General features: G+C 37.9%; 2 protein-coding genes across 3 annotated transcripts; both read left to right on the top strand.

The window, feature by feature from the left end:
• Positions 1–3,327: 3,327 nt before the first annotated feature.
• cxcr2 (chemokine (C-X-C motif) receptor 2) lies at positions 3,328–7,861 on the top strand. Its single transcript, XM_034134653.1, has 2 exons — positions 3,328–3,511; positions 4,863–7,861. Exons 1-2 carry the CDS (start codon positions 3,440–3,442, stop codon positions 5,937–5,939), a joined length of 1,149 nt encoding a protein of 382 aa, XP_033990544.1. The 5' UTR covers positions 3,328–3,439; the 3' UTR covers positions 5,940–7,861.
• Positions 7,862–9,828: 1,967 nt separating this feature from the next.
• Positions 9,829–14,088, top strand: faima (Fas apoptotic inhibitory molecule a). Of its 2 annotated transcripts, none has more exons than XM_034134655.1 (5): positions 9,829–9,931; positions 10,851–10,975; positions 11,112–11,340; positions 12,337–12,386; positions 12,604–14,088. In XM_034134655.1, the coding sequence occupies exons 2-5, from the start codon at positions 10,862–10,864 to the stop codon at positions 12,751–12,753; spliced, it is 543 nt and encodes a 180-aa protein (XP_033990546.1). In that variant the 5' UTR covers positions 9,829–9,931; positions 10,851–10,861; the 3' UTR covers positions 12,754–14,088. The 2 variants fall into 2 exon arrangements, with proteins under 2 accessions (XP_033990546.1, XP_033990545.1); XM_034134654.1 differs by having other exon boundaries at positions 10,848–10,975.
• Positions 14,089–14,433: the final 345 nt, after the last annotated feature.

Genomic DNA, 14,433 nt, shown 5'->3' with positions numbered 1-14,433 from the left:
ACAAAACTTCTAATCATTTGTGCACAAAATTATCAGTTGCCCCCCGTTCACTTCATCTCTATGCAAGCAACCGTTTGAAAAACTCTGCCTTTGATTTACTTAAGTTTTCACCTTTAAACATGAATATATTTACCAATTTAAAACAGCAGCTTTGACCCGGCACAGCTGTCTGCAATGTGGGCCAATGAAGAACTTAAACTCCTTTCTAGGAGGAACTGATTTTAGGACATTCACAATTAAAATGCCAGCTGAAGCAGCAATAATATGCCTGGTGAACATAGAAAAATGTATCAATGGAAAAGATGAGCCAAGGGAAACTACTGCCCTGAAAAATCGGTATATAAGAATCACTCGCATTAAATGTGTTTTTCTCTGGCCACTTGGGGGCAGCAGAAGCGAGCTGTGAACACAACATTGACATATCATCAACTTTTAAGTAGATTAGGTTAATACATTAGCAACTGCTAGCCATTTACATTTCCAATTAGCAAACATTTGGAATCATGTTTCTAACTACCTGAGAAATGTTAATTGAGTGTTAACACTCAAAATCTTTTAGTCACCACTCATCTGTCTTTCTATCAGATGTGTGTATCTCACACTGCACTGTAACTTTTATTCATGTACCTTTGTTATTAATGTTTTATTATCTTTGCTTTTAAGTGAGTGTTTTTAAATGCCATTTTATATTTGCTTTTAAATTAGTTTTTTTAAATGCCATTTTATAATATATTTTGTAATGCTCTTAATGTCTTTCATTTTTGTAAAGCACTTTGAATTGCCTTGTGTTGAAAGGTGCTATATAAATAAACTTGCCTTGCCTTACTGTGTGTGTCTGCTGTTTGGTTTTGGTTAGCATACAGTGGGTTTTTCAACATTTTGAGATTTTTTGATTATTTGTCCAAAGTTTTAAATGCTAACAAGCTGATTGGTTTTAACTAAATTAAAAATCTTAAAGGGTTTTGAAATTAAATTGGCAAGTGATACATTAGATATTAATTTATCTTTGAATCTTAGAAGAAACCCTAGAATAATGTTTGACTTTTACAGATATGTCATTAAATCAGTTATCATCATAGTGGCAAGTGGATACTCAAGAAGACTTTTTTTAAATGTTCTTGGGTGCTGCAGCTCTATAGCGTCTTGCGAAGGTAGTATATGAATAAAAAACAAGATTAAAAACAATTTATCTGGCTTATGGTTCCACCCACATTATACACATTCCAGTTGTTTCTGCTCTTTCCTCATCATTGTACTTGCACTGTTTTTAATATTAGCTCTGTCTTAGCCCCCTGGCTCTAAGTACACATGTAAAACATTTTACATCTTTGTAAACAGTCTATAATATCGTTACTTGTATTTGGCAAATCCAATTTCCTGACTAAAGGGTACGTTTTTGGTTATTTCGGCTTGGTTATTTTATTTGGCATGATTTCATATAATGCAGATATTGTTTAGTTGAGGCACATGAATGGCTGGGGGACAAGTGAATGAACTTTGACCTCTGCCCTATCCTTCTAGCTACCATGTGCTGATAGAGCAGCCTTTGGCCCGACAGATGGAGAAGGACAACAGTATAAATGGACATGGCAGGGTTATATTAGGAAACTTTTCTTATTAGTTAGCACTGACAGCAGGTAGAAGGGTGGTCTAGGGTCACCAGGATGAGGTAGCCTTGTGCTGGTGATGTCAGCCAAAAGATCCTGTGGTGGGAGGTTCCTTGATAACCCTAGGGACATTAGCTCTGTCATCCATTTTGAATACTTTTCTAATTACTATAGCTAACCGACCAAATGCATTTCATGTTGAGACATTTCCAGTGGAGTGAGAACGTGTTTAATATATGAGATTGAATTAAAACAACTTGTTTGAAAGAATTGTGATTGGACTACTACTTGTCAACTATTAAGATACTGGTACCCAACTTCCAAAACAGTAGAAGTAAACAGTACACATTTCTATTTTTAACTACAGCTTCTCCAGAGACATATAAGACATTAAATAACTGTATTTTACAGGCTGCAGTAGGCCTACTGCTTGTGAAGAGATAATTGAACCTCATGTGAAAAATCTGTAGAGCGCCCCTTGTAATGTTCTTTTAAAAGTCTCAAAAACGTTTCTTTGTTATTCTTATGTCCCAGAGAAGTGTTGTAGTGAACACATAGGGCAAGACTGCTGCTGCCCTCTACTGGACAACATTTCCAAAACAGCAGTAAATAAGGAAAAGGAAGAATGTAAGAAAGGGAAGAATATCCGAGAGTAGAAAAATATTAGCATGGGATACCTTGGCATTCATACTGATAGAGCCTTTCTTCGTACTCAAGATTCTTTCAAACGAACAGGCTTCTTAAAATAATCTTATTGCAGGGTTGATAGTTTTTCTGCTGTAAATTCCTTTCATTTGACATGTGTGTGCAATTGAAATGAAAATATTTTGGACGGTTCATGTATAGAGCTTTATATACTGCAGGGTAGCTTGTGAATTTACTCCAGGTGTAACTAAAGTCTGATTTAAGACTTGATTATATTTCACATCATTAATCCAAATCTGTAAAGTAACTAAAGGTATTACATAAATGTAGTGGAGTCAAAGTAAACGATTTACCGCTGAATTGTAGTGGAATAGAAGTACAAAGTAGCCTAAAATGGAAATACTCTATAAAATTGTACTCAAATACAGTACTTGAGTATATTTATTTACTTCCCATATCTGCTATTTGGTGCCATAACACTGCCCTACAGGTTTAAATATCCTAATTCTGGGAATTGAAAAGAAAAGTGGATTTAAAGGTTCAAGATGGGTTCAGGTAACAGTAAAACAGGAATTGTGTTGTCTGGGGATGCAAAATGATTGAAAGAGAAGGATGAAAGAATATAAAAAGGTTAGAAAACTGTCAAAAGAACTATATTTTCACGGGAAGACGGTAGAGGAAAGGGAGAATTTGGTTAGGGGTATTGTCAAATATCTGGAACAAACTCCCAGAAACCTGCAGGTCCGCTGCAACTCTTACTACTTTTAAATCCAGGCTGAAGACTTTCTTTTTGCCGCTACTTTTAATTGAACTATTCACATCTTTCACTGCACTGTAACTTTTATTCATGTATTCATGTTTTATTATCTTTGCTTTTTAATGTTTCTAATGTGTTTTATGCTCTTAATGTCTTTCATTTTTGTAAAGCACTTTGAATTGCCTTGTGACTATTTCAAGGTGCGTCACTTGTTTCCTGTGTTTTGCAGGTTCAACTCATGAACTTCCTGTTACATCAACACTGTAAGATCAAACGTATTGCTTAACAGAGATCATATCTGTGGTGTGTGTCAAATACCTTCCTCGGTACAGATGTTACACAAGGACTATAACCACATCTACAAGTAAAGACAACACCTCTGGCAAAATAGCTGTATTATTTTTAACCTTTGTGCAACACGAAAGGAAAAATGAAGCTACAACTTTTGATCATCAGTATTTTTAATTATTTGGTTTCAACCGATCAAGAAGAAGAGAAACAGGTAAACAATGGAACTATCTGAATATTTGTTTTTTTAAGTTATAGTAAGGTTATTCGTATTCAAATCTTCCATTTCAATTTGTGTTAAACGTGAAAAAAATGAAGTTATTGTGTAGATAATAATAATTATTGTGTAGAAAACAATAATTGAAGTTGGTTACGAGGTTTTAAAAAATTACCTTTCTGCTTTCTTTGCATACCTGCATATGTAAAGCCCTTTATTTGCCATATTGTTATTCAAGACTCAAGCTAGCAAAAAAACGGTTACAGTTAGCAGAAGGCTAAGCTACTAGCAACTTTTCTCTCCATCTCTGAAACGTGTATATGTCAGTCTTTGTCCTTTTGTGGTTGCTTTACAGTTTAGCCAGCTGATGCTAATGCAGAAATAGCTTTTTCCTGCTGTTAAATCAGGCTTTGGCCATCTGGGAAGTGCATGCACTTCAGAATTTGTAGAAAAACTCTGTTTTGGAAGAACCTTATGGCGCGTTTCCACTACACGGCCTCGCTCGCCCCGCTCGGTATGGCTGGGCCTCGTTAGGACTGGCTCACTTTATGGCGCATTTCCATTACAGTTTAGGAACTGGGGCAGTATCTATAGTAACGCAGTGTAGGCGGAGCCGTGACGTGATCTTCAGAGGACCCCAGAAAAACAACACAGCCGTTAGCTGTTAGCACTCAGAGCTCACAGCTCCTCATATATGTTCAGAAACTAGACAAACGTTAAACAAGTACAAACCACAGACTGCCTGTGTCATGGTGAATACAGTCGCTGCTTTATTTATGTCTGTATAGGCCGTTGTTGTGAGTGTGGACGGTCGGAGCATATACTGCGTTAGCTTAGCCAATCTCCATTTAGAAAACAAGCATTTTAAAAGGTTTTTCCCCTGCCGTCTGTCTGCAGACTTGTCAAAGCATTAATTCATGGTTTTTACTAACCGGTATCAGTATGTTGTTACTTCGGCATCATTTTGAAACGTGTATTACAATTAAATCACGGTCAAATATGTCCATCTTGTTGTAGTTGTTGCCCCCTTGCCAGCGACGCTCTCTCTAGTTTAGCATACTCAGCCCGACTCAGCCTCGTTGTCTCTGGCCCTGGACCCACGATTTTATGAGGCCAGAAAAACTGTGAATTAGGACCCGCCGGCCGGTACTAGGCCAAGTGGAAACGCAACCAAAGACGGGCCGCTGACGTCACAGCCCTCTTAAACCGGGCTGCGGGCTGTAGTGGAAACGCGCCATCTGTGATTAAGGCTTATAAGAGTCATAACAGAGTGCCTAGTGTAGCTTTAACAGTATTATCCTGTTGTCCTTTTACTTGCTAAAAACTCTTCAATTTACTTTAATTTCAGCTGCTGACCACAGAGGGATTTCCGTTCGATGACGAATACTTTAATTCCATCTACAATTTTACATCTCCACTGTATGAGAATGAAGCATCTGCTCCTTGCAGTGTAATTGTTCATGGATTTAACAACTTGGGCATAATGATCACTTTCCTCGTCGTGTTTTTCCTCAGTGTTGTAGGCAACAGTGTGGTGGTCTATGTGGTTTGTTACATGAACAAAGGGAGAACCAGCACAGATATCTACCTGATGCACCTGGCGATGGCTGACCTTCTCTTCAGTCTGACCCTACCATTCTGGGCCGTCAACGCTCATTTTGGCTGGATCTTCGGCAACTTCCTGTGCAAACTCCTGTCAGGCTTTCAAGAGGCTTCGGTCTACAGTGGTGTCTTCCTGCTGGCCTGCATCAGTATGGACCGTCACTTTGCCATTGTGAGAGCTACACGTGTCCAGCCCTCCAAACACTGGTTGGTGAAAGTGGTGTGCAGTTTGGTGTGGCTGGTGGCTGGTATGCTGTCCTTACCTGTTGTAATTCAAAAGGAGAGCATGCATGCTGATGAACTGAACCGTAGTATTTGCTACGAAAACCTAACTGGTGAAAGCAGCGACTACTGGCGTGTTAGCATGCGAGTAATGCGCCATACACTGGGCTTCTTCCTGCCACTGGTGGTGATGGCTGTCTGCTACGGCTGGATTGTGGTGAAACTGTTTCACACACGTAATCAGCAAAAGCACAAGGCCATTCACATCATCCTGGCAGTAGTGTTGGCATTTGTTGTCTGCTGGTTGCCTTATAACATCACTGTCCTGATTGACACGCTCATACAAGGCGGGACAATTCCACTAGAGTTGTGTGAAACTCGCTACATAGTGGAAGTGATGTTACATGTGACCCAAGTGATGGCATTTCTGCACTGTGCAGTGAATCCGGTGCTGTATGCGTTCGTTGGGGAGAAGTTCCGTAACCAGTTTCTCTCAGCTCTTCACAAACACGGCATTATCAGCAAGAGGCTCCAGAGGGCTTACAGGAGGGGCACTGAGAGCAGTGCAGGGAGCATCAGATCTAGAAACACCTCCATCTAAAAATAATAGGTTTAAACAGGTAACCTAGCTCTGTCTAAAAGTATAAAATCCAACGCCTGCTGGCTGTTAAACATGGTATGTAGCATCGACATTTTAAGGACACAATTAACTTTTGCAAACTAAAAACAGACGGAGAAAAGGCTCAAAAGTTATATTATAAAAACAGGGACATTATCCGAACCCTAGAACGTGTGGCAGCGTACCTGTCAATCACAAGCTAGCCATTCCCAAAAGCATAAGCTGCTTTTTTGTTTAATTCACTTTAAATGGGACCAACATTTAAGTTTTTTACGCCATGCATTATTAAGGATGACTTATATGTAAAGATCTAGCCAGTAAACTTGTCACAAAAATGTTTGGTGAGGTAATAAATAAGTGAGAAGTAGGGTCCTTTTCTCATAGACTTCTATACAATCAGACCTCTTCTTGCAACCAGTGGAGTCTCCCCTGCTGGCCATTAGAAAGATTGCAGGTTTAAGGTAATGCAGCTTTGTATTTAGCAAAATATTTGTTGGCCAGGAGCAGTAAAACCGCTTGACTTTAGGTGCTGATTTTGAGTATGGGGAGGATCTTTTTTTACAGACAGTGCAAGGGTAGCTACCTTTTTCTTATCTTTATGCTAAGTGGCTTCTGGCTGTAAGCTTATGTAAGTACATCTGCATTAGAATAGTATTTTCTTAAATAAAAAAGGAAATGATCTTATTCTCCAAACTATAGTATGTTTAATTGGCCTAACAAATGATACTAAGGATAATTATGGTTCACATAGCTTCAGCTGGATGTCTGCTTTAGGATCCTGCCGCAACCACAATTTGTATCCCATAGCTTAAGAGGGAATTCAAAAATATATTCTTGCTTTTAATGTCTTTTGAAGCCTCTTTGAAGTGAAATTAGACCAACAAGCACTCTATAAAGGGGAAAAAAGCATTCAACCGCATACAAAATCTGTTAGCAATTGAGAGAATGGGGTATGCATTCAAGGTAGTTAATGAAAAGCTGCACAGCCATTGACTAGTTTGATAGAATGCCATACTTTTTCGATTTTGAAAACCGGTGCCATTATATAGATGTTGTTGTTATTGTATTCTATTCTTTAAAAAGATCGTGTTGTTTTTCATAAAAAGAAAGTATTTTAATAATCTCCTTTCTTTGTTCATGATTCTGTGACGTTATGGTCTTGACTGAGAGCCATCTTCTTGTTTTGAACTTTCGAACAACGTTTTTTTTCCTTTGCAGTAGCAAAAACAAAAAGTATTTTTCTCATACATTAGATATTATTGATTTCACCAATGTTTATGGTAATATAGTGTGCGTGCAGGTATAAAGTACAAGAGGGGAAAAGAGTCTGAAACTTTGCAGATGTCATTAGGGACGTTGTTACCTTTCATACAGACCTGTTTGTGGTCTTGTGTCCAGCGTATCAGCACATTTCAATCCTTTTACGTTGTCATAACCTGCATCACAAGCCACTAAAAATAAAAGGAAACCATTATTACCAGAACCTCATAATCAAAATGTTCAAAAAGAGGCCAAATAAACATACTCATTCTGTTTAATTGCACATACTGTATAGTCAGTATGCTATGTGTCCTGGAGATGATGTATGCATAATATGATGAATTTCTGTTTCGTTATGTGAAATAACTGCGGTAATGAAAGTCCTTTCACTGTGCAAAGAAAAGTGAGAAAAGAAGATGACAGACAGGAATGCGTTATCTGATCAAAAAAGAAGAAATAAATAGAGGAAGAAGAGTATTTAGCAAAACCTTTCTTATTTGATGATTCATTTTCATTTCAGCTATTTAATGTTTTTTAATTGTTCATAATGTCGTTTAGTTTGGCTCTAAAGCTGTTAGCTTAATTTAATGTAATAGATAGAAGGTATATTATTTCATCCTTAAAATGTGTGGAGAAGAATAATAATAAACTGTTATAAACGAGTGATTCACCCGATGTTATTTTATTATTCTGAAAATATTGCAACCTAAACTACCTCCTTTAACCCTCATTGTTGACACCCTTGTTCACGTTTAATGACTTTATTTTTTACAGATAAGAGTAATTGCATACTTTTCACCAGTTCTCAAATTTCATTTCATTTCAAACCTTTATTTATCCAGGTGTATCCCATTGAGATCATTGATCTCTTTTTCAAGGGAGACCTGCTCAAGTAGGTTCCACATGAAACATAAAAACATAAACAGAACAACAAAAAGGACATCATACAGCATCATTACAGGGATTACAATTTACATAACTATCCACATGAACAGGTACCAACAGCCTCCGATTGAGTAGCATCCAACCGAGCTTTAAAAACATTTAGTGGCACCAGATTGCTCAGTTTCCATTTCAATTGCAGACTATTCCAAGACAGTGGAGCTGCGCATCTAAATGCTATCTTCCCTAAGACAGTCCTAGCAGTTGGCACATTTAATAAAACCACAGCATGCGATCTCAGACAATAGCCACTTACAATTCGCCGTGAGATCAGGGAGCAGATGTAGGATGGAAGTTTCCCTAACATGGCTTTGTATATAAAAATGTACCAGTGACTGAGCCTCCGTACAGTTAGTGAAGGCAGACCAGCCCTTGCATACAGGGTATAGTGATGGGTTAATGCTTTACAGTTTGTCACAAATCTCAGTGCACTGTGATACGCAGCATCTAACTTGACCAGGCAATTGGCAGGTGCATTCATATAAATCAAATCACCATAGTCCAGCACAGGTAAAAAGGTCACAGTGACTAGCCTTTTCCTGGCCTCGAGCGAGAAACAGGACTTGTTCCTGTAGAAGAAACCTAGCCTAACCCTCAGTTTTTTAAGCAGGTTATTGACATGACGTTTAAAAGTGAGACATTCATCAAGCCAGATACCAAGGTATTTGTAACAGGTAACCACTTCAAGTTTTATTCCTTGCGTAGTTACAATATCTAAAACAGGCTCTGGTGTCTTTTTAGCTTTTGAAAAGAGCATTACCTTGGTTTTATCAACATTTAAAAGAAGCTTTAGTTCAGAGAGCTGAGTCTGAATAATGTTAAAAACAGCTTGCAATTCAACAACAGCCTCCTTAATGGAGGGACCTGCACAGTACATAACGGTATCGTCCGCATAAAAATGTAAGGTTGCTCCATCGACATTTTCACCTAAACTATTGATGTAGATGGAGAATAAAAGTGGACCTAAAACAGAACCTTGAGGAACACTATTAGTAATGTTTAACCACTCAGAAGACAGCCCATCAAAATGAACACATTGGGACCTTTCAGAGAGGTAGTTCACAAACCACCCCACTGCATGGCTGGATAAGCCAATACTGAGTAGCCTCTGCTTTAAGATGCGATGATCGACGGTATCAAACGCTTTGGAAAGGTCAATAAATAGAGCTGCACAACTCTGCTTATTATCTAAAATACTCGCCACATCATTCACCACTTTCATTGTGGCAGTGATGGTGCTATGTTGCTTTCTGAAGCCTGACTGATGTTTAGACAGGATGTCATTTGTACATAAAAACACCTTTACCTGTTCACTCACTAGGCGTTCAAGAACCTTAGCCAGAACTGATCATTTAGAGATGGGCCTATAATTATTTAATAAAGTGGCTTCCCCACCTTTTAGTAGAGGCAGGACATACGCTGACTTCCACAATTTTGGAATTGTGTTTGTGCTGAGGGAGAGGTTAAAAAGACATGTTTTACCATTAGAACAATAAGAGGGGCTCCAACAATCAACACACTATAATACTTAGTTTAAACTCCTTGAATGTATGGATCTCTTATTATTTCCATGGATGTGGAAACTGCCATTTCCCGAGTGGGCGTGGTCAACACTGTTCATCATGTTACCATAGCAACAGCATAGTCACATCTCATCTGTTGACTGTGCTGTAGCTAACCAACTAGCGTTAGCTGTGAGTAAGCTGCGCTAAAGTGGCCTGCGGATCATTTTTTACCTACTGAGCCAGACCGCTTACTTTGGGAGCATTCAGGTAAGCCATATGTTCCAAGAAGGATGATAATATGTATTTAAAGTGTAAGGTTATACTCTCATAGCAAATAATGTAGCATTAGCGGTCGTTGAGAGCTACTGAAAAGATAAGCTAATGCGTGGCTGACGCAGTTATGCTTCCGTTTACTTTTCAAAATAAAATCATAATTTATTGTGTCCAGCTTTTGTTGCAAACAGCAAAAGTGTCAATTTCAGATTCATATATACATATACATATATATTAAATAACTGAAATGTAATTATTGATACATTCAGGTGTACATTAAATTAGTGGATTTAACACAATGTATTAGTTGATTTATGTTTGGATGTAATCTAACTCAACAGTAGTTAGCCTCCTCAATGTAACAGACAATTATACATGGGCAAAACATGGGAATGCTAAAAAAAAAAGGACCTACAAACATTTGGCTACTTGTGTGACATTTCCTCACTACTTCAAACAATGTCAAAAATGTAATATAAGAAAATATTTATGGAGATTCTATTGCGCCTCTAAATTGGATGCATGCTTTTTTTAAGGAAACAAGCGAGAGTAACTTAACACATTTTTACCATAAAACATAATTTAGTTATTTGAAACACTGCCTTTAATTTTGAAAGTTAACCCTCGCCACCGGAAGTAGCACTGTAACAAACAGCGCTAACTTTCCACGTTATCTTCAGCCATGTTTTACGACGAGTAAACTCGTGTTTATGTTTTAATAATATTCACTCCAACTACTAAACTTAAAACGCATAGTCTACAGGTGCTGATACACTAAAACGTGTACTAAAAATTCTTAGTATGCGTCTTTGTTGTTAGCTAAGTAACGTTAGCTAGTTAGGTAAACAGCGTAAAACAGTCATGCATTTGCCTCGACATTTAGAAGTCTAGTTTTGTTGTTTGTCCACAGAAGAAGAAGGAAAAATGTCGAATGATCTTGCCGGTGTGTGGGAGGTGGCACTGAGTGATGGAGTCCACAGGATAGAGTTTGAACACGGCACGACCACCGGGAAGAGGGTCATCTTGGTAGATGGAAAGGTATGGATCATTCTCGTTCCCATTACACATCCCTAATCATGCTACTTGCTAACCACGTGAAAGAGAGGACTATTTTATTATCATGACAACTTATAAATACAGCTGTTCATTCCTGATTTTTTCCATCACACTTCAGGAGTTACTGAGACGGGACTGGATGTTCAAACTTGTGGGGAAGGAGACATTCAATGTGGGCAAGTCGGACACCAAAGCCACCATAAACATTGATGCAGTCAGCGGGTTTGCCTATGAGTACACATTGGAGATCAACGGGAAGAGCCTGAAGAAGTACATGGAGAACAGGTCAAAGGTCACCAGCACCTGGGTTCTTAACTTGGACGGTACTGACAGCAGGGTGGTGCTGGGTGAGTTTCTATATTATTCACACACTGTCCTCATTTAATGATAAATTCATTAGTGTCTGCGATGTATACGTTGTTCACACAATCAATCAGGATAAGCTTTGAATGTATGTGTAGCATTGATTTCCACGCATTCAGAACTACCCACTAATATAATGTTGCTGCTGAGGATAAGCTCTTTAGCAGCTTTAAGCCCAGCGCCATCTTCAGACACCTCTGTCATCTGGACATGTTAATCCTTCTTCTGACTGTACTGTTTAGCTGATCAGGCAGTAGCCATCTGTAGCATGCACGACACATTTAAACTGTACATTAGTGTGCAGTAAATATGTATACATTTCAACCCTTACCAATGTAAATAACTAGAAATATGTGCATGTAACAGCAGCTGAGGTGGATAAAGTACTCTGATCCTTAACCTAAGTAAAAATATAAATACCATGTTCTTAAAATACTCAAGTTTCAGAATAATATGAAGTGAAATGAAATGTGAACAGTGAAATGTTCTTAAAGGATTAAAGTGAAAGTTCCCAGTATGAAGAATGGCTCCTTTCATATTATTTTATATTTACAGAATATTATATTATCCGGTTTTTATCCATTTATCTATTAATACATGTCATATCATCATGTAACGTAATCAATGTGAGATACTCTGTAAAACACTGGAAGCCTTAGAAACAAACTAAACTTCTTATGTTTATACTTTATATAAATGTTTTTGATCTATTTTATTTTAAATGTATCTTTTTATTACACTTTTTTACTGGAAGTTCTTATTTTTTTATACATAATTTGTAATCTATTTTATTTTAATATTTTCCTTTTGTGTCGAGTATTTTGACTTGAACTTCTTATGTTTATACAAATATCTTTATTTGATTATATTTTTTTATTTCACCGTGGGTTAAATAAATGATCCTGATTCTAATTGAGTCTGATACACTTTTACATACGATTGACATGAATAATTGATTCTCTCTCTGTTTTTTTTTTCAGAGAAAGACACCATGGATGTTTGGTGTAATGGACAAAACATTGAGACTGCAGTAAGTACATACTGACTTGATATGCATTAAAGCATTCACCGCAGAAGTAATTTAAAATGTGGTGGCAAGGAAAATTGAAATCAACAGTTGTATAAACAGCACCTTACACACAAAATCTTCTATGGGTTAAACACCTTTAACACCCTCAAGATATGAACATACAGAACTAAACGATTTCTCTCTTTGTCTGCTTTCTTTTCTGATTTCGCACATGCAGGGGGAGTTTGTGGAGGACGGCACAGAAACACATTTCACGCTGGGAGACCACAACTGCTGCGTGAAGGCTGTGAGCAGCGGGAAGAGGCGGGACGGCATCATCCACACGCTGCTGGTGGACGGCACGGAGATAGCCGAGTGCACCGAGTGACTGTGTGAATGTGTGTGTGAACACTTGTATGAAAGCAGAGACTCTTTGAATCTGTGAAACAGAGAGAGGGTGAAGAGGAGGAGTCCTTGAAGTGACAATAATACACACTCCTATGGCTTGATGGCCGTCCTTTGGAGCGTAATTTAGCCATATATTGGTACTGTAAGGGTTGTTCTGTAAGTAAAGGGATAGTTTGGATGTGTTAAAGTGGAGTTTTATAAGGAATCCATAGTCAGTCACTTTCAAAACTAGCCAAAGTCTCACAATAAGCGATCCTACTAGCGATTGACCAGCAACTCCTTTGTTCTGGGAGGTTACATTTACTGTTTTTGTCAATGAACAAACATTTTTAAATTGTTGTGATATTGTTTATTTCCCTCTGTGGGACGAATACATGTGTTCTGATTGTGGAGTCTGGTAGCTTTGAAGAGAGCATAGATACTCCTTCAGTTCTTCTTCGGAGGCAATGTAAAGTGGTGAAAACATTCTAAATACAGTGTTTACTTATATTGATCTTTACCTATTTAGGTTGTCCTTTATTTTAGGTGTCTAAAAGATCTATTGCTGCAGCAGTAGATACTCCTTTTCCATTATTCCTGTCTGTTTCCCAAACTAAGAGCATGCCAATCTCTCTGTAGGTAATACACTGACTATGGATAGTTACCTTATGAAACTCCAATTAAAACAATTTGAACTTTCTCTTTAAAAGAGTAATAGGCAAAGATAGAACCTGCTGTTTTAGAAATAAGGGTGCAACCAAACAACAAAAACAATACTGTCTTAAAGATGTTACTTCACACTGAAAATCTATTTTGAGCTGTACTTTATATTGATATTAATAGTTCAATTTCAGCAATATGATGAGCATTAGAGGCCAGATGTGCCATATGTATGTAACTCAGCCTAGCTCTGTTGTCTCTGTTGTCTTTCTGTGTGAAACGCTGGAGTCATTTTGTAAACAACCAACCTATTCTCCCTCATCATGCTCGCTATATTGTATTTTTTCAATCTTGCGCATTTGGAGGATTTAATAACAGGGTTTAAGATGATTCCTTTATCGTAGCATCATTCCAGTGTGCACTGCTCAGGAGTGATCTGTGTTCAGATCTATGTTAAATGGTCTTTGTAAAACTGGTGGATGTTACAGGAATATAGCTTTTAGCAGACTGGTGTAGGTGTGTTAAAAGACCCTAGGGTGCTTTGTCTACAATGTAACGGCTTCATAGACAATCATCAGTCAGAAGAAACAGTTCAAGTAAATCACTCGTAAGGAGACTCCGTGTCATCCTCGAGAGAAGTGTGAAATCCTGTTGTGCTGTCAAATGATGAGTCTCGTTATGTACGTTAAAGCCAGATGGTTACATATAAATAATGTTTTTTATACAATCCTAGTCACTAGGTTGAGGTTATATGTTTTACTTGCACTGGTAAAATATAGCTATTATTCTCAAACATGAACCCATTTGACCAATCGATTAAAAGACTTAGCTTATTAAGGTATGCCAAGGTCCCTGTGACAACTGATTATTGATGATGCAGAGCTGGGTCATTCCAGAATTAGAGGACAATTAAGACATCAACACTTTTCAAAAAACAAACCTTTTGTTTTATTATTATTTGAAAGTTCATAGGTGGGAAAGACAATGTCCCCCAACTCTGAAATGTCCCAGATACTAACTG

This window comes from Trematomus bernacchii, unplaced genomic scaffold (genome assembly GCF_902827165.1).
Source record: "Trematomus bernacchii unplaced genomic scaffold, fTreBer1.1, whole genome shotgun sequence".
Taxonomy (NCBI): Eukaryota; Metazoa; Chordata; class Actinopteri; order Perciformes; family Nototheniidae; genus Trematomus; species Trematomus bernacchii.
This window is presented reverse-complemented; position numbering and strand designations above follow the sequence as displayed.

Bases quoted from the DNA above. Each gene is read 5' to 3' on its own strand.
- cxcr2 (XM_034134653.1), top strand. From the start codon at position 3,440: ATGAAGCTACAACTTTTGATCATCAGTATTTTTAATTATTTGGTTTCA. The intron at 3,512-4,862 runs GTAAACAATGGA...CTTTAATTTCAG, and splicing joins ATCAAGAAGAAGAGAAACAG to CTGCTGACCACAGAGGGATT.
- faima (XM_034134655.1), top strand. From the start codon at position 10,862: ATGTCGAATGATCTTGCCGGTGTGTGGGAGGTGGCACTGAGTGATGGA. The intron at 10,976-11,111 runs GTATGGATCATT...ATCACACTTCAG, and splicing joins TCATCTTGGTAGATGGAAAG to GAGTTACTGAGACGGGACTG. The intron at 12,387-12,603 runs GTAAGTACATAC...TCGCACATGCAG, and splicing joins GACAAAACATTGAGACTGCA to GGGGAGTTTGTGGAGGACGG.